This window comes from Procambarus clarkii, chromosome 55 (assembly GCF_040958095.1).
Source record: "Procambarus clarkii isolate CNS0578487 chromosome 55, FALCON_Pclarkii_2.0, whole genome shotgun sequence".
Taxonomy (NCBI): domain Eukaryota; kingdom Metazoa; phylum Arthropoda; class Malacostraca; order Decapoda; family Cambaridae; genus Procambarus; species Procambarus clarkii.
Window position 1 is genome coordinate 19313455 of NC_091204.1, and position 20865 is coordinate 19334319.

General features: G+C 48.3%; 1 protein-coding gene across 7 annotated transcripts in view; it reads right to left on the reverse strand.

Annotated features, from left to right (window-relative positions):
* The window catches only part of Nipped-A (Transcription-associated protein Nipped-A), a 331196-nt gene that overhangs the window by 27074 nt on the left and 283257 nt on the right, over positions 1–20865 (reverse strand). For 6 of the 7 annotated variants that reach the window (XM_045738328.2, XM_045738364.2, XM_045738341.2 and 3 more), the window contains exons 29-30: positions 7759–7933; positions 7274–7505 (exon numbers count right to left, since the gene is read on the reverse strand). In XM_045738328.2, coding sequence (XP_045594284.1) covers positions 7274–7505; positions 7759–7933 — 407 coding nt within the window. The remainder of the gene's footprint in view (positions 1–7273; positions 7506–7758; positions 7934–20865) is intronic. The other variant, XM_045738372.2, reaches the window with a different exon arrangement.

Consider the following 20865-nt stretch of genomic DNA (forward strand, 5'->3'; position numbering starts at 1 on the left):
TTCAGCTAATTCCACTTTCACTGCATACAAGCATTTTTTTTAATTTTTTGGCTGATCCAAGTTTCCAACTTGCACCATTACAGTATGTATATGAGAGTACCGTATTGTAGGGTATGGTCACCTCCCTTCCTAGTCGGTTGCCAATGTACAGCCTGTTGTGCATATCAAGCATTGAATGTAATGAAATGCCTCTGTCTGGTAGAGCCCTGGTGGCTCCCAGTAGCTATCTTGCCGAGACTGCTCCATACTCCAAGTCACATCAGTCACACGAGTTCTGTTTGGCATAGTGGGGATCAGAACTTGGCCCCCTCACAGAGGCGAAGAGAGCAAATGACATTTCGCCATGTCACTGGGAAAGTATACAGAAAGTCAGCGAAGCCTTACTGGGTTTGTAAGACTTGAAGCCTTGAAACTACCAAACAACTCCCAAATGATTCAATCCCACAATATAATGCACTTGAAATGGGCTAGAACTTGTTAATAGAGAATGCCACTACTAGGCAGCCCAGGGCTCGGTCCTATCTCAGCTCACTACTCAGTTCTGAAGCAGATAAAACACCCCAATGAACCAACGGTCTGGAAGGAAGGGAGAGAGAGTCAATGAGCCAACGGGGCTCTACCAGAAAGATGCTGAGTTTTGTGGTGGGGGAGATGAAGATGCCTGAAGACAATGAAAATACCCACCAGGGCCAGAAGAGCAGAATCCCCACCTCTGGAGAAGAGCATGAAGCTCACCAACTCAACAATAAGAAACAAGAGCCAGCAAAAAAACAGTGTTGAATGTAATGAAATGCCATTTTCTGGGCGAGACCCGGAGGCTCTCTGGAGCTTTCTAGGCGGATATACTAATGTCAGACTTTGGCATCAGTCATGTGTATGGAGTTCTGTGGGCCTACCGGGAATCACGAGCCAGAACCTGGCCCCCCCTCAGAGAGGCATGGGAAGCAATGGCCTATACAAACCCCCGTGTGGTTGGAAGCATTCTGTCTGCCATCGACTGGGTCAGGCACCCAGAAAGTTAAGCATCCCAAAACAAACCCCTATTCTGGTGAAAATATTGCTACCAAAAGCTGAACAAGTGGATAGAACCCCCCGTAAAAGAAATGAGCAAACGAGCATAACGTCACACGTTAAGACGTTAAGACGAGATCTTTCAAAAGAAGATAGAGAGAAGCTGAAACTGAACCTCGCCGAGGCAAAACGTTTAAATGAGAGCAGGAATGAAGAAGGAATCAATTCTTTTTTCTACAAAGCGATAGGGGTAGGCAGACCAGTAAAGTGGTACATAAAGGCAAACCAACAAAATCATTAGAGAGGGGGGGGGGGAGTGAAAAATAAGAAGAGGGGAACAAGTTCCTGAAGATTGCATACACCAACATAGATGGAGTTAGATCGAAGATACTGGAGTTAAGTGATGTAATACAGCTGCAGACACCAGACATTGTTGCACTCACGGAGACAAAACTTGAAGATGTTATTTTAAATGAAGTCATATTCCCAAGGGGCTACTCAATTTGGAGACGGGACAGAAAAATTAGGAAAGGCGGTGACATTGCTGTGCTGGTGAAAGAACACCTAAAGGTGAACAAAATAATGACTGCCAATCCACAAGAAGTTGACATAATAGAACTAGAGATCTGCCATGAGGATGATAAACTAATGATCATAAATGCATACAGTCCACCGCTAAGCAGCACATGGTCAAAGGAGGAGCTAGATAGTAAAAGAGAAGGTCTTATAACAATAATGAGAGAGATCATAGCGAGAGCGGAAAACGATAGTTCACAACTGTTGATAGTCGGCGACTTCAACTTGAAAGCCATAGACTGGGAAGCAGATGAAGCTAAAACAGAAGATTTCTGGACCTGTAAATTTGTAGACCTCATCCTGGAAACATTCTTGTATCAACATGTTAAACAAGCTACGAGGATGAGGGAAGGGGACGTTCCCTCCATGCTAGATTTGATATTTACCAGGAAGGAGGAAGAAATATTTGACATTCAGTACCTTCCTCCCTTGGGTGAAAGTGACCATGTCTTTTTGGGAATAAAGTATGCAATGCGTTATAATCTGGAAGAAAATATGAAGGTTGATGCAATTGAAAAACTTGACTTTAGGAGAGGACATTATGGCAACCTTAGAAATTTTTTTAGTGGGTATAATTGGACAGACTTGTTGCTAGGCAAGGAAGTGAATGAGATGTATGTCAAGTTTTGTGAAATATATGATGAAGGCACAAAAAAATTTATACCAAAACAGAGAAGCAGAACTAGGAAACAGGATTGGTTCAACAGAAAGTGCAAGAGGGCCAGAGACCAAAAGACACAAAAATGGAATCAATACAGGAAGAGGCCAAACTCCCAAACATACCAGCGATACAAAGATGCGAGAAACAACTACACGGCAGTGAGGAGAGAGGCAGAAAGAAATTTTGAAAAAGGGATTGCAGACAAATGTAAAACAGAACTAGGTCTATTCTATAAATTCATAAACAACAAATTGCAGGTAAAGGATGATATACAGAGGTTGAAAATGGGAAATAGATTCACAGAAAATGAAAAGGAAATGTGTGAAACATTAAACGAAAAGTTCCAAAGTGTGTTTGTACAAAATGAAATCTTCAGGGAACCAGATACAATAAGAATTCCAGAGAACAACATAGAGCACATAGAGGTGTCTAGAGACGAAGTGGAAAAAATGCTCAAGGAGCTAAATAAGAACAAGGCAGTTGGTCCAGATGGAGTTTCACCATGGGTTCTGAGAGAATGTGCACCTGAGCTCAGCATTCCTCTTCAACTGATTTTTCAGGCATCCCTGTTTACAGGAGTTGTAGCTGATGTGTGGAAAAAGGCTAACACAGTTCCAATCTACAAAAGTGGAAGCAGGGAAGACCCCCTTCATTATAGACCGGTATCATTGACAAGTGTAATAGTCAAAATATTGGAAACAATAATTAAAACTAAATGGGTAGAACACCTGGAGAGAAATGATATAATATCAGACAGACAGTATGGTTTTCGATCTGGAAGATCCTGTGTATCAAATTTACTCAGTTTCTATGATTGAGCAACAGAGATATTACAGGAAAGAGATGGTTGGGTTGACTGCATCTATCTGGACCTAAAAAAGGCTTTTGACAGAGTTCCACATAAGAGGTTGTTCTGGAAACTGGAAAATATTGAAGGGGTGACAGGTACGCTTCTAACAAGGATGAAAAATTTTCTGACTGATAGAAAAATGAGGGCTGTGATCAGAGGCAATGTATCGGACTGGAGAAATGTCACAAGTGGAGTACCACAGGGTTCAGTTCTTGCACCAGTGATGTTTATTGTCTACATAAATGATCTACCAGTTGGTATACAGAATTATATGAACATGTTTGCTGATGATGCTAAGATAATAGGAAGGATAAGAAACTTAGATGATTGTCATGCCCTTCAAGATGACCCGGACAAAATAAGTATATGGAGCACCACTTGGCAAATGGAATTTAATGTTAATAAATGCCATGTTTTGGAATGTGGAATAGGAGAACATAGACCCCACACAACCTATATATTATGTGAGAAATCTTTAAAGAATTCTGATAAAGAAAGAGATCTAGGGGTAGTTCTAGATAGAAAACTATCACCTGAGGACCACATAAAGAATATTGTGCGAGGAGCCTATGCCACGCTTTCTAACTTCAGAATTGCTTTTAAATACATGGATGGCGATATACTAAAGAAATTGTTCACGACTTTTGTTAGGCCAAAGCTAGAATATGCAGCGGTTGTGTGGTGCCCATATCTTAAGAAGCACATCAACCAACTGGAAAAGGTGCAAAGACATGCTACTAAGTGGCTCCCAGAACTGAAGGGCAAGAGCTACGAGGAGAGGTTAGAGGCATTAAATATGCCAAAACTAGAAGACAGAAGAAAAGAAGGTGATATGATCACTACATATAAAATAGTAACAGGAATTGATAAAATCGATAGGGAAGATTTCCTGAGACCTGGAACTTTAAGAACAAGAGGTCATAGATATAAACTAGCTAAACACAGATGCCGAAGAAATATAAGAAAATTCACTTTCGCAAACAGAATGGTAGACGATTGGAACAAGTTAGGTGAGAAGGTGGTAGAGGCCAAGACCGTCAGTAGTTTCAAAGCGTTATATGACAAAGAGTGCTGGGAAGACGGGACACCACGAGCGTAGCTCTCATCCTGTAACTACACTTAGGTAATTACGTAGCCGCGCCGCTGTCTGCGCAGCTCCCCCACCCTGGGAGGGGGAAGGGGGGAGCTCCATACACTAAAAAGGAAGCCACCTGATCACCATAGAGATGATGATAAACTCGAGTCAAAAATACCATACGCAAAGACTCGAGGAGAAGATAGAACCAGCCACGTGACGTTCCAGTCCGATCTGCTGGAAGACGCGGAGTCGCAGGAAAACCTCCGGGTTCAGACACCGAGCAAGCAGCACCTGAAACCGCGGCTGGGTCGGCCACCATGGAGCCCAGAGGATAACTCTCCCGTGGTAAGTTTCCAAGCGAGTCAGGACCTGGAGCAACAGCTGAACCGGGAAAAAGACGTACAGGAACCTCCTCGACCAATCCTGCACCCCGACTGCCTCGCAGTCGAGGAAGAACGCCACATACAGGGGAGGTCCACCTCGGGGCGACCAAATGTCTGGCAAAGCCAACTGAAGGAGTCGGCGTCGACCGTCCATTCCGTGGTGAGGGGGGAACGAAATGAGACAGGCTGTTGGCTAATACACTGGACACTCCCCGCACGTGAACTGCCAGGAGAGCCAAACCCCGAGAACTTAGCAGATGAGTCACCCAAAGCGACCAGCGCCAAAGAGCCAAGGACCGCATCGAACCCCCCCCCCCCTCCGATTCAGACAATGAACCACCAGGGAGCAGTCCGAATGGAGCTGGATCGTCGATCAGCAAGAGACCCGAATCCTCCGAAGAGCAAACCACACCACCGCAAACTCCCGCACAGTGCTGTGGGCTCAACAGAAGCCCACCGTCCCTGGCCTGCCTGGTGAGCACTGGTCCACAAAGCCCCAGCCGAGAGATGACTTGTCCGTAAACACATCGAGCGAGGGGTTCGGGTAGGCACTAAGGCACTGAACCCCGAAAAACCTGAAGAGGAAGCCAGCGACGCAGCAGCCGACGCAAGGCTCCAGGGGTCCGAACCCAGCGATCGTGAGAGAGGGGGAAGGGATGTCCCCGAAGGAACCAGAAGAGCCGACGAAGCCAAACCCGACTCGGCGGGTAGACTAGCATCGCGAAGTTCAGGCTCATGCACAGACCCTCGAGCAAGTTCAGGCTCATGCACAGACCCTCGACCCGGGAGCCCCCCAGAAACAGGCGCAAGGACCTGTTTCCACAGGACGGGACTGCAGGAGAGACTCCGGAGGAAGAGACAAGGAAACGGTCTGAGTCCCACACAAGACCCAGCCATGTCTGAACCTGAGAGGGAACCAGATAGGACTTCCTCCAGTTCACCAAGAACCCGAACCCGGCGAGCTGGGAGCCCAAACCAGCCAGTCGTCGAGGTAGGCCAACTCCCCGAACACCTAAGAGACGCAGACGGGCCACATCGACCTGTGTAAGACATGTGAATACGCAAGGTGCCAGGTTCAACCTGAATGGGAAACAACGAAAGCGGTAACCCTGATGTCCCACAACAAACCAGAACCAGTCCCTGAACCCCGGATGAATCGGGACGTACCAATAAGCGTCCAGGAGGTCCAGGGACACCATCCAAGCGCCCAACTCCAACAGGAGGTAAACCTGGGATAGTGTAGTCATCTAAAAGGAGGGGCAATGAACCCAGGGGGTTCAGACGGGACAAGTCCAGAATGAACCGCAGGTTCGCACAGTCCCGTTTCGGTACTGGAAACAGACGGGAAACCTTTCTGAGGGACGTCGTCGTTTCGACCACGCCCAAGTGAACCGACTCCAAGACGACTCGACAGAGCGCAGGGAAAGAGGCCTGCCCCGCTAGCCCCGAACCTCCCGAAGGAGGAGGGGCCACCCAACGCCACCGCAGGCCAAGAGAAACGACCCGAAACGCCCACAAATCCTGGGACCAAGCGTGAGCAAACAGCGCAAGCCTCCCCCCTATCCGTGAAAGGGCCAGTGCCCCTTACGAGACCCAGAACCTCGCACAGAACGAACACTGTGCCAACCAGACGAAGGCGGGACTGAAGGCGGCGCCGAACTCGAACCCCTGGCATGCATTAACTTTTTAATGAAATGGATTTTAACAAAACCTTTTTAATCAAATGGTTATCAACAGATAAGAAATTCAAATCAATGAACTAAATGTAAATTGAATACCAATAAATATGCCAAAATGGAATACACGACCATCCTTGATTGTGTTGATGGAAGAACACATGACCATTCTAAATTGTGAAAAAGAAAAGAATACATGATCATTTTCATTCTTGAATGTGAAGAGAGAAGAATACAAACTGCTTGATTGTGAAGAGAAGAATATGTGACTCCTGTGTGCAAAGAGAATAATACATAACAATGCTTGATTGTGAAAGGATAAGAACATATAACCATTCTTGATTGTGAAAGAGAGAGGAATACATGCCCAGTCTTGATTTTGAATAAAGAAGAATGCATAACCAATCTTACCCTATGTGACTCCTGATTGCGAAGAGGGATAAGATACATAACAATGCTTAATTGTGAAAGGATAAGAACATATAACCGTTCTTGATTGTGAGAGAGACATAAATACATGACCATTCTTGATTATGAATAAAGAAGAATACATGACCAATCTTGATTGTGACAAGAGAAAAATACATGATTATCCTTGAGTGTAAAGAGTTAATACATGAACATGATTGTGAAGAAAGAAAAAAGGAATGCATGACCCCGCATGATTACTAAAAGAAAAGAATATATGACTATGATTTAATGTTAAAGGAAAGGACTATGTGACCGTGCCCGATTGTGAAGAAACTCAACATTCGGAAACACTCGACATGAATAAAATGTAAATAAATGTGAAGTATCTGGAAGAATGGACCTCTCATTAACTTGGATAAGATATGAGGTGCTCTAATTTGACTCATGCTGTTATTTAAAAATATATTAGTAGCTCTCCTATATATATTTATATTTTCCATTGATAAGTCATTTTGTATTATTTCTGTGTTTAGGGTATGCTGCCTTTCTATTTCATTTGGATAATCATAATCATTGGAAGACAAAAGCTATAGTAATTCACAAAATGCCAAGATCTGTACTACTTACTTGGGAAGAAGCTTTACTCTTGCTTCCAAAATCTTGATCCATTTCTTGAGTTTATGAATAAGATTGTGCAGTTTCATAGCTCCTAACTGTGAGAAATCAAAATCTGTTGTGAACTGCCCCTTCATCTTGTGGAACACTGGGTCCTGCACGGTTGCCTGGGCACGCCTGGCTAAGGATTCAGAAGCAGCACTTGCATATTGTCCTCCACCACTTACAGAGCTGCTGATATTTTCTGTTGGACCATGAAATTTAAAAAAAAAATGTCCAATTTCAAATGCAGCATTAAACATATACTATTATAATACTGTATGTATAATCATGACACTTACGCTAACCCTTTTTTACTCGTGCTAATTCAAATATTTGTTCACATATTAAATAAATGATTAATAGATGCAGTTTCAATTCTTTAGCTGAGTACATACATCTTTTAAGCTGAAGGCTACTACTGGACTTCATTACAAATCTCATGCCTACAAACTTACCAATGCCAATGCCAAATGTTGAAACAAGCTTTTTAACAAATGAGAGTGTGTGTGGCGTTATGTTTGCCTCGGATACAGCTGCAGAGTTTTCATATGCTACAGCATAACATTTTGCAAGGGCTTGTCGCAGTTGACGCAGGACGACCTCGTCCCAATATTCTCGGAAACACACCATCTGGTAAAATAAGTAGACTCTTGCAATTATACATGCTAACTAATAATGTGCAATTGTTTGAAAATTATGCAATGACAATAAATCATACATGCTATGTGCAAAATATATAAAACAAAAATTAATTTTTAAGTGATTTTATCCCTTTTTAGTGAATACTTTATTCATGACAATGAGCCAAGGCACTCATTTTTAATTATAATATCCACGTACTATTGACTAAATTACTCACAAGAGAAAATTCTTATATTTCAAGGTGCCCAACTAAAGGTTGGACTATAATAACAGCATTTTGAGGGAGTTGCATGACAAGCTCCAGAAGATGGAAAAGAATTTCAAATGGCTTGTGGGGCCAATGATCTTCGGAACCAGTACAAGGTATGCTAGGATTGTGGCCTTGCTTGCAGGTGGAAAATGATCACTAATGAGCAAACACGATACTGAAATATAGCTTCGTATTCAACAAAGATGGCATTTTTTCCATTTGTTTCATTTTGTGAAATAATATCTGATTGAGAAAACATATGCATTATTTACTGCCCAGCACTTATAACATAAAATGGTTGTGGATAAGGATACATAAAGATAAAACCTGCATTGAATGTAAAGAAATGCCAGTTTCTAGGTGAGCCCCGGAGGCTCCCTGAAGCTATTATCACTAATTATGTGCTATACTACTAGGTGTCATCAGTTGCAGAGTTCTTTTTGCTTACTGGGAACCATGCACCTCCCTGGCCCCCCTCAAAGAGGTGCAGAGAGGGGTTGTCTAATATCACTTTACATTTAAAGGATATCATCTTTGCCATCATCAGGGAGGGCACCCAGAAAGATAGGTGAATCAAAACAAAACACTGCCTCGCTTAAAAATGTGACCAAAGCACACAAAATGCCAAAAACTCTCTCCCAATAATAAAAGAAACAACGAAAACTTAGTGAAACTAGCCCCCCTGCTAGTTAACTCCACCTCTTCCCCTCGCTGGGGGAAGGTGGGAGCAGGCCCAGACTCCCCGTGCCGACTGGCTTCAGTTCTGTACTGAGAAACACACCACTGATCTGGGAAAGGAAGGGTGTCACGGAGCCTCCGGGGCTCAACCAGAAAATGCCGTTTCATTACATTCAACACTGGTTTTCGGTGGGAAGCCCCGTCGGCTCCCTGAAGCTAACCACCCACAGAGAAATTTAGGGACCTCGGATTTACCGTTCCGCCGATTCTAATGACCGAATTTTAGATTGTTAACTGGCATCTTATTTACAGAGTAATTGTCAGTTAAGTTCAGAATATGGTATTGAGTTTACAGAGTCCAGTTTGCATTAAACTGGAGGTCACTATTGTGTTTGTTGCGACAACTTTGCCCTTGCTAGACCAGCTGTTACATTTTCCCTTCACAGATTTCATTGCCTCTGTTATGCAGCATCTAGTCATAGCTAGTTACAGTTAGTCACAACCAGTCAGAGGCAGCCATGGTCAAATCACAGTTAGGCCAGCATTCACAATCACAAGTGAGTCAGGCATACCTTGCGATGATTGATGATTTCGGGGCTTAGCGTCCTGGTCCTCGACCAGGCCTCCTCATACCTACCTACCTTGTGTAGCTTCCAGGGATCAACAGCCCCACGGTAGGTCATCTAGGCTATTGGATGCAGCTGCTCGCTGCCTAATGTAGGATTCAGAGCCTGGTTGATCAGGTATTCTTCAGAGGGGTTTGTCGAAGTCTTTCTTGAACACTGTAAAAGGCTGGCCAAATATGCACTTTATGTGTATGAAAAGTCTTGGGCCCTTGATGTTGATGGAGTTCTCTCTCAGAGTACCTATTGCACCTCTGCTTTTCAATGGGGGTATTTTGTACATCCTGCCATGCCTACGGGTTTCATGTCATGTAATTTCATGAACATGTATAAATCCATGTTCAGATTTGGAACTAGTCACTCTAATATCTTCCACGTGTAGATTATTATGTATCTCTAGAGAATACAGATTTAGAACTTTTAATCGGTCCCAATAAGCAAGATAACTTATAGAGTGGATTCTAGCGGTGTTCAGTCACAAGTCACAATCAGTCATCACCAGTCGAAGGCCGTTAGGCATTCACAGTTGTGGCAGCAACCAGTTACAGTTTGTAAACAACATGAGTCTGATGATGTTTACAGAACACCAACATTATGTGCTCTCACAAACCCAATGTACCTATGTACCTTCTTGTATATAAATAAATAAATACCCGATAAATAAATAAATGCCACAGGATGCCAGAGTGTCACCCGCCCCCTGTGCCTCTGTGAAGGGATGCCAGGTTCTGGCTCTGGTTCCTGATAAGCCAAATGGAACTTATGCAACTGATGTGACCTTTTAGTATGGATCAATCTCAGCAAGATAGCCTTAGGGAGCCACTGTAGCTCCTACAGGAAGTAGCATTTCATTACATTCAAAGCAAGATTTCTGCTTGCAGATCTGGAAATTTCAATATTGCTCAGTTGATATCTGGTAGACTACTAACATTTCCCAGGCTTAGAACCCTTCATTTGTCAGCATTGAGTTGCATCTGCTAATCTTTAAACTGTTTTAAATGCCTATGTAATGCCTAAATCTATTTCCCACCCTCTTTTGTATGAATTTTGAATTTACTGATACTGCTCTTTAATTTTGTCTACTTTGCTTAAATAAATGGTAAACAACAGGGGTTCCAGGAGAGAGCTCATGATGCCTTTGAAATAACCCACGCCTTAATCCAACCTGAGATAACCCCTCACCCCCCAATACTATACTATGCACATCTGCCTTTCTCTTCAGTCCTTTATAAGGCAGAGTATCAAAAGCTTAGCTAAAGTCAAAACACATAATGTCACTGATCAGGTAAGTTCAGGGGACTGTTAGCATATACTCTGCCTGAAGTACTTGATGGATGAACTGAAAGGTAAAGTCGATGTGCATTTCCAAATCCAATGCTTGGAAGATCTTGTTTTATATCTGAACTCTGTAAGTTGGGTGGTTGTGACCCTCCACTGAGTTCAGGTGTAACCTATGCTCTATGGTTTGGCAGAGTGTCTGTTGACACTGCAGTTTCAAACCCTGCATTTTTCAATTGAGGGTATGATTGTTATATTCAAATTGCCATTTCTATTTTTGTTTTTGTTTTTGTTTTGAGGAGTGTTTTCTGTGAACATTTCAGATGAAGTGGTGGTGGACTTTCATTAACCCTTGAGTTGCTATTTGGCCTTTGTCACCCACAGGTGCATAACAAAAAAAAAAAAAAAAAAAAAAAAAAAAAAAAAAAAAAAATTCTCTTAACCTGTTAATTTGTGTTCCCCAATCACGGGAAAAATAATAAAAAAATCTAAAGTGGCATATTTTGGCAGCAATAGGTCGGGGAAGTCTGGCAAAAAAACCAGCGTTGAATGTAATGAAACGCCATTTTCTGGGTGAGACCCGGAGGCTCCCTGGAGCTTATCGGGCTAATGTATGTTATGTTAGACCGGGACATTAGCTAAGGAGTTCAGACCTACCAGGGACTAGCGCCAGAACCTGGCCCCTTCAGAGAGGTTTCAGGGAGCAATGGCCCTGGAAAACCCCTTTGTGATTGGGGTTTTCCTTATCTGCCATCGACCGGGGTTAGGCACCCAGAAAGGTAGGCATAACAAAACAAACCCCACATGGTAAAAAACTAAAACAAAAAACCGAACAGAGGTAGAAACTCCCTACAAGCTACTACCCTACCTACAAGTAGAAACAAGCAAACATCACACTTTACTGCCGCGCTGATCGTCCGCGTAGCCCTCCCCGCCCCGAGAGGGGGAGGGGGAAGCCCCGGACCTACCGCGCCGGCTGCCAAGCTTCAGTTCGGAAGCTAAGCTTCAACCAACACGAAAAAACCGCCGACCGGAGGGAGGGAGGGTTGCCAGGGAGCCTCCGGGGCTCACCCAGAAAATGGCGTTTCATTACATTCAACGCTGGTTTTCTGTGGGGAGCCCCTATGGCTCCCTGGAGCTTCATACCCAAAGAGAAGGAAAAGAAAGGGCTAACCCGGGAGGCGGCCGCCACAAACTCTGCAACGCAAAGCTGAGACAACAGGTCGCAACCTACAACCCAAGGCAACAAGAACGCACAGGAACAGATGCGCAGAAGGAATGGGCGGCCAAGAACCTGTGCAACCATCAAATCCCTGCGCCCGAAATGAGCCCTAGACGTCGCCAACACAGCAGCAAAAGCTGCAAACGTCAGAACAGCACGGGCGCAAAGACAGACCGCAGGCTGGAAGAATGAAAAACTCTGCGGAATACCTGGGAGACCCGAGCCCTGAAAACAGGGAACGAGGGGGAACCGGATCAACCACAGCGCATCCCCACACTGTATACCGGCAACGGCAAAAAGCACAATTGGACAACACAGGGCGCACCTTCGGCCAAACCAAACAAGCATCAATATCCCAAGAACCTCTCCGGAAAGCTGCCGTCTCGACCGTCGCCAGGACGGAGAAAGGCTGCACACGTACAAATCTACCACCAGTACCAAAGAGCAGAAACCTGAACCGAAGGGGCTACCACAAACTGAGGAGAAGATAAGAAGGCACTCTGAACAAGGACCAGGACGGCTCAGGCGACGCATGAGCAGACCGGAGATGAAACAAAACACGAGAAAGTGTACGAAACGTCATACAGTCACCAAGACGAAGCTCGCAGATGGGACACCATCAACAAAGCCACCCGAACACCATAGAGATGGTGATACCCGCGTCAATACCAGACACGAAGAGCCGAGGAGAAGGCCGAACCAGTCACGTACAGGACCGATTCGACCTGCCGAAAGAGGTGAAGCCGCTGGAAAAACGCCCCGGGTTTGGACACCTATCAAGCAGCGTATGAAAATAAGGCTGGGCCGGCCACCAAGGAACCATAAGGACTGCTCTCGTGGGAACGGGCTGCAACTGAGCCAGAACCCGAAGCAACAGCTGGACCGGGAGAAGAGGAACAGGTACCCCCATCTCGACCAGTCCTGCCGAAAAGCAACCACTGTGAATGCCTCGCAGGTGGGAAAGGGCGCCACATAAAATGGGCGACGCCTAGACCACGCTGACTCGAAGACTTCCATGGCCAGGAGTTCATACGTCCGACAGAGCCAACAACAAGGCGGCGATGACTGGCCAATCCGCGAAGAGGAATGAACCGAGACAGCTGTCCGCCAGGACGCAGGCCACACCCCGGACATGAACCTCACGAGTAGCCAAACCCCTGTAGTTCCAGCAAGAACCGCCAGAGAACAATCCGAACAGAGCTGAATGGTAGAGCACCGAGTGACCCGAACCCTCCGAAGCGCAAACCAGACAGCCACAAACTCCCGAACCGTGCTGTGAGCCCGACGGACGGCCAGACTCCACCAACCTTGGCCGACCTGGTGAGCACTGGTCACAAAGCCCCAGCCGAGAGAAGACCAGTCCGTGAACACATCGAGCGAAGGCTCGGGGAGGTGCCAAGGCACGGAACCCCGAAAACCCCAAAGAGAAAGCTGGTGACGCAGCACCAACACAAGATCCCCGGAGGACCGATCCCAACAAATGCAAGAGGCGGAAGGGGAGTCTCCAAAGGAACCAAATAGACGGCGAAGCCAAACCCGACTCCGCGGGCAGACCAGCAGGTCAAAGTTCAGACCCCCGCACAACCGCTCAAGCAACCGCTGAGCTACCCGGGACCCCTTCATGTACAGCCGAAGGTGGGACCACAACTGCAGTAACGCTTCTGGAGGGAAAGACAATGAGTGGCCCAATAGCCCTAAACAAGGCCCAGGCCCGAACCCGGGACGGAAACAGATGGAATAGCCTTCAGATCACCAGGAAACCAAACCCGGCGATCTGGAAAGAACCACACCCCTGGCGAGCAGACAAGAGGACTGACTGGGAGCCCACACCAGCCAGTCGTCGAGGTAGGCCAGACACCGAATCTCAGACTCAGACAGGGCACTAAGATCCGGCAAAGATGAAAAAAAAAAAAAAAAATTTATACCACGTGCCCATTACAAAATAGGGAAGGCAACAAAGGAGTAAGCCTGAAGCCCCACCACCAACTGTGCCAGTCCCAGAAAACTGGAGAGGAACATGCCAAGAAGGGACCTGGAGGTCCAGGGCCACCATCCAGGCACCCGGCCCCAACAGAAGCCGGACAGGAGACAATAGTCCTCCGAGGAGGGCATAGAATCCAAGGTGCAGACTGAAGTAGTCCAGAAGAACCGCAGACGTGAAAAACCCATGACCGCAAAGAGCAGATGGGAACCCAAGAAGGATGGGGCGGATTGACCACGTCCAACGCACCCACTAAGATGACATGACGAAGCGCAGGGGAAGAAGCCCACCCCGCCAGCTCTGAACCCCCCCCCAAAGGGGGAGAAGCCGTCCACCAATGCCACCAGAGGCCGGAAGACAACCCAAAGCGCCCACCAACAGCGGGACCATGCGAGAGGCAACAGAGCAAGCTGCTCCCCCAGCACCCCGTCAACAGAGAAGGGAACAGAAACCCTTCCGAAAGAAAAAGTACACACATATACACAGTATGTATATACACATACATATACATATACACAAACACACGTGTGTATACACATGTGCACACACTGCGTACACATGTACATGCATACACACATAATTCATGAGAGACTACGGGAATTAAACCGCACTTTGCTGTAAGACAAGAGTTAGGGGGGACATGATCACCACATTCAAGATTCTCAAGGGAATCGACAGGGTTAATAAAGACAGGCTATGTACCACAAGGGGCACACGCACTAGAGGACACAGGTGGAAACTGAGTGCCCAATGGAGTCACAGAGATATTAGAAAGAATTTTTTTAGTGTCAGAGTGGTTGACAAATGGAATGCATCAGGAAGTAATGTGGCAGAGGCTGACTCCATACACAGTTCCAAGTGCAGACATGATAGAGCCCAACAGGCCCAGGAACCCGCACACCCATTTCACTGACGGCTGAGAGGCGGGACCAAAGAGCCAGAGCCCAACCCCCGCAAGCACAACCAGGTGAGTACTTACATTGTAAAAGAAAAGTACAAGTCGCCGACTAGTGGGCAGAGAGCACCACGCCAGCCAGGCAAAGAAGGCACAAAACTGCATCAAAAGGCCCACCTCGAAAGCAAAAATTCAAAGTCCCAGCACGACCACAACATGTGCCAAAACCCAAAAAGATCAGTCTGCAAGCCAGGAAGACCCCGGAACCCCAGAAGGCTGAACCGGGTCACACGAGGAAACAACGTTCCCTGAACCCACAAAAGGGGGTCCAAGAGGAAGAAACCTCCGGAACGAAACCAAAGAACCAAAAGGAACCCAGAATCGAACCAGGGGGAGCCCAAACCACCACAATTGCCGGCAGAGAACACCACAAAGGCAAAGCACAGCCCCCAGACAGAACCCCCTGGGAAAATGGTCATAACAGACCGAAAACCGAGGGACGAGGTGTGGGAGCAAGCATACCAGCCAGGGACACTGAGCCCAAACCCAAAGGCCCAGACCCAAACAGACAAAACGGAAAACCCGGTATAAAATCAACACCCAAACGTTCCCAGAGGAACAGGCAACGAGCAGAAAACACCAGAAAAGCAAAGAAACGACAACAGGAGAATAAAAACACCTGAAAAAGGTGAAAACTCACCCGAGAAGCTCGCTCGCACACCCAGTCGCATGTAAACAAACCGCAACGCCGCCCTAGTGGCCATGCCGGGAAATCGGCAGACGAAAATGGCCGCCAGCAGGGGCTGTGACTGACGCTAAATATACAAAAACACGGCAGCAAAAGTGGGAAGCAAGCAGACTGGATGGGCGAAAAACGCCGCCCAACAGCAGACAACCCAGGCAGGGGCAAACCGCCCCAGAACTGCTAGCAGGCATCCCCCACAGCCCCGGGGCAAAGCCGTCCTCCAAGCCCTCCGCCCTTAAAGAAAAGCAAGAGTCCATGGGAAAGGCAGCAAGAAAGGGCCGCTGGTAAGACCCAGAAGCCTTGGCAGGAGGAACAGGCCCGAAAACCTCTGTCCCCCCAACCCGAACGGGGCAACCCCCGAAATCCGCCAGAGTCTCGGCCCCAACTAAACCCCGCCCCGACCCCGAAACCCGCAGACGGTCCGGAGCCGGAAATAGGGAGGGAAAGGGGCAAACAGCACCTATCCAAACGGGGCGGCTTCGGGGCATCCGAGTAGGAAACCAACCTAGCATGTTGCAGCAACCTAACCTACCTTGCAACACGGATGCCGCCTGTACTCTGAACAGTAATAACATCAGGAGAGTACTGGAGAACAAGCAGAGAATCACTCGCAAGACTCCGAGTCAAAGTGTCAGTGACCCAACAGGCAGCATGACGGAGGTAAAAATGGCGACTGTCACCCGGAGACAAGGGCACAGCAACCAACGATCCCGTACAAGACGGGTTGGATCCCGGAAGACACATACAATGGTCCCCCGAGCCCAGACAGGGGTTTCCAGGGCCCGTAGGGGTAACAACTACGGGAAGCCCGGGCAAGGTGTTGCTAACCGGTTAAGAAACCCAAACATACCAAGAGGGTAGAGGATAGCACTGAAAACCCCTGCGACGTGTACAATCACGGGGGCCTAGCAGAGGGCCGCTAAACACTACCAGTGGAACTATAGCCACACTGGGCAGACCCCCACCAGGCATGAAAATAAAAACAAAAGAAAAACCCCGCAAAAAGTACACCGTCACCAGAGGCAACAGGAACCGGCCGCCGCTTAGGTGGCAGGCTGCGCAACACCTTGACGCCCTAACCAGCACAATACCAATACCAATACCCAGGGCCAAACAAGGGCCCCAAGCCCCAGCTGGCCCCAAGGGCGAGGCAAATGCCGAGCAGCAAGAACCTCTACGAGAATGGTTCCCGAATGCCCCAGGGAAGATAACCCTGTTAAACATGGGCAGTACTCACAGGGTGCTTAGGGAAGTCAGCCACTAAGCACATGCAGCCCCGGCACTGATGAGGTACTCCTGGCCACCGCACAACACAACACACGGCAGTGAACGTTACACAAGGCAAACACCGCCTAGGAAACTGAGGCCAGAGAAGCGTCTATCCCGGTTGACATTAGTGAACGAACTGAAGCTTGGCAGCCGGCGCGGTACGTCCGGGGCTCCCCCCTCCCCCTCTCGGGGCGGGGAGGGCTGCGTGGACGATCCTTGCGGCAGTAAAGTGTGATGTTTGCTTGTTTCCTTGTGATTGTAGGAGTTTCTACCTCTCTGTTCAGTTTTTTGTTTTAGTTTTATACCATGTGGGGTTTGTTTTGTCATGCCTACCTTTCTGGGTGCCTAACCCCGGTCGATGGCAGATAAGGAAAACCCCAACCACAAAGGGGTTTTCCAGGGCCATTGCTCCCTGAAACCTCTCTGAAGGGGCCAGGTTCTGGCGCTGGTCCCTGGTAGGTCTGAACTCCTTAGCTAATGTCCCGGTCTAATATAACATACATTAGCCCGATAAGCTCCAGGGAGCCGTAGGGGCTCCCCACAGAATACCAGCGTTGAATGTAATGAAATGCCATTTTCTGGGCAAGACCTGGAGGCTCCCCGGTGCTATGCCGGGCTGATGTGTATATATTAGACCGTCGCAACAGTCAATCGAAGAAATTCAAAGCCTATCGGGGACCAGAGCCAGAACCTGGCTCCCTCAAGAGAAGCACGAGGAGCAATGGCCTAAAGACACCCCCGTATAAGTGGAAGCAGTCTTTGTCTGCCATCTACCAGGTCAGGCACCCAGAAAGATAGGAATTTCAAAACAAACTACTGCTGGTCAAAAATTGCAAACCGAACTCCCCAATTAAAAAACAAGGAAACAAACATAACGTCACCACAACCGCCACGCATCCGTTTGAGCAACCCACCCTTCCCCAGGAGGGGGATGGGGGGGGATGTTTCCCAGACCTCCACGCCGGCAACTCTTCTCAGTTCAGAGGCTGAGTATCAAAAAAGCGAAAAACTGTCGACCGGAGGGAGGCAAGGATGCTGGGGAGCCTCCGGGTCTCACCCAGAAAATGGCGTTTAATTGCATTTAACGCTGGTTTTCTGTGGAGACCACCTTTGGCTCCCCGGAGTTACCTAACCAAAGATAAGAAGAAAAAGGACTCGCCCGGGAGGCGGTCGTCACTTGCTCCTGAACTCAATGTCGAGACAACAGGCCACAACCTGCGACCCAAGGCTATACACGCACGAGAAGGACGAGGAACATTAACAAGGTAACGTGCAGCCAGGACCCTGTTTGACCTCCAATAGCCCCTGTGCCTAAAAAATAGGCCAGGACATTACCAAAACAACATCTGAATTCCGAACTTACGAACGACGTGGGCACGGGGAAAGACCGCAGACTGGCAGGACCGAATAATCCTGAGGACAACCTGGGAGACCCGCGCCCTGGAATAGGATAGAAGAGGGAAACCGAGTCAACCCAAAGCGAGTCCTCTGCCACGGAGGCCGTAACGCACAAATATCGGCGAAGAGAGACAGACACAAAACATGATGCACCCCCAGCCGTACGAACCAAGCATAATTGTAGACAACCCTAGGACCCCTCTGGAAAGCAGCAGACTAATTCTTAGCCAGAAAAGAAGAAGACAGCTGCAAGCGAAGAAAAGACCACCAGGACAGAAAGAGTAGAAACCCCTGCGCTGGAGGAGAGCACGAAACTCTCCGACCCGACCCCTAGAGGCCAACGCCAACAAGAAAAACAGCCGTAGAAAACAGTCCTGAACCGAGGGAGCCACCCCAAACTGAGGAGAAGGGAGCCGAAAGCACTTGGTGCAACGATCAGGACAGATCAGCTGGCGCATGAGCAGGTCGGAGGTGAACAACGCCCAAGAAAGCTTGCGGAACGGAGCAGAAGTGACATCCACCCCAAATGCAAGCTGCAACAGCTCTGCCAGTGCCACTCGAAACGAGGTGACAGTATCTGGCATATGAAGACGGTCCTGAAACAACCAAGAGAGAAAGGACAAAACCGACCAGAATCTAAGACAACCTATGTAGAGACAAGTGCCAAAAAGACCGCCAAGAAATTTCATATTGCCATCGAGACGAAACTTACAGGTGGGATACCAACTAAGCCACATGATCACCATACAAGTGATAAACCTGCGTCAAAAAGACCAGACGCGAGAGGCAGAGAATATCGAACCAGCCACGTACTGGAATGGTCCCATCTGCTGAAAGAGGCGGAGCTGCAGGAAGACCCTCAGGTTCGGACATCGAGCAAGAGGAACCTGAAACCAGGGCTGGGTCGGCCACCAAAGAGCCAACAGGACCACTCATCCCTTATAAGTCTCTCTAAGCTAACCAGGACCCAGAGCAACAACCAAACCTGTGGGAAGAGATACCGGTAACCCCAACTCGACCAGTCCAGCCGAAAGGCATCGACCCTGACGGCCACTCGGTCTGGGAAGGGCGCCACATAGGCGCCCATCCTTCTGGAAAATGCCTCGACCAAGTCGATGCGAAGAGGTTCACCACTAGATGCCCGTACGTCCGGCAGAGCCAACTGAAGGAGTCTGTGTCGACCATCCATGCCATGGATAGGGGAATGAACCAAGACAGGCCATCCGCCAGTACGTCTGACACCCCCTGAACGTGAACTGCCAGGAGAGTCAAACCCCGAGAACTCAGCAACGAGTCACCAGAAACGACCAGCCCCAAAGAGGCAAGGACCGCATCGAACCCCCGCGGTTCAGACAATGAACCACAGAACAGCAGTCCGAATGGAGCCGGGATCATTACTCCACGAGCAACACAAACCCTCTGAAGCGAATGTCACACCACCGCCAATTCCTGCGCCGTGCTGTGAGCCCGATGATTGGATAGATCCCACCGCCTCTGGCCAGTCTGGTGAGCACTGCTCACAAAACCCCAGCTGAGAGACGAGGCATCCGTGAATACATCGAGCGAGGACTCGGGGAGGCATCATGGGAGGCATCAGCAGCTGATGCAAGGCTCCCTGGATCCGAACACAGCGATCACAAGAGCGCGGAAGGGATGCCTCCAAAGAACTAGGACATCCGCTGAAGCCAGATCCGACTCGACGGGTAGACCAACACGGCCAAAATCAGGCTCCCGCACTGCCGCTCAAACAACCGATGTGTGACCTGGGTGCCCTCCAAAAACAGTCATAAGCAGGACCGCAGCCACAACAATGCCATCAGAGGGAGAGACAAGGAAGTGGTCCGAAAGTCCCACACAAGACCCAGCCCAGTCCCAACCTGAGAGGAAACCTATTGGGACTTCCAGTACACCAAGAACACGAACCCGGTGAGCTGGTAAGGAACCCAATCCCTGGTGAGCAGACACGAGGATTGGCTGAGAGCCCACTACAACCAATTGTCGAGGTAAGCCAAAAGCAACCGCGTCACCACGACCCGGTTAAGGCATGTGGACACGCGAGGTGCCAGATCCAACTAGAAGGAAGGCAAAGAAAGTGGTGTCACTCCATGACAAAACCGAGCCATTCCCTGAACACCGGATGAATTAGGACGTGCTAATATGCGTACCGGAGGTCCAGAGACACCATCTAGGTGCCAAAAGCAGCCGGACTCGAGACAGAGTGGTCATCTGAAAGGAGGGGCAAAAGACCCATAGGTTCATACAGGACAAGTTCAGTATGAATCGCAGATCTGCCCTGTCCTGTTTTGGAACTGAAGACAGGCAGGAAACTCACTCCAGGATGACCTGACAGAGCACAGTGGAAGAGGCCTGCCCTGCAAGCCCCAATCCCCCCAAAGAAGAAGGAAAGAAGCAACACCACCGCAGGCCGGAGGAAAAGGACCCGAATTGCCCACAAATCATGGGACCAGACGAGAACAAACAGCGTGAGCCTCTCCCCATCGCCCCGCCAATAGGGCAAACCATGAAAGGGCCGACGACCCCTACGAGAGCCCGACTGAAATTCAGAGCGATCACTGAGCCA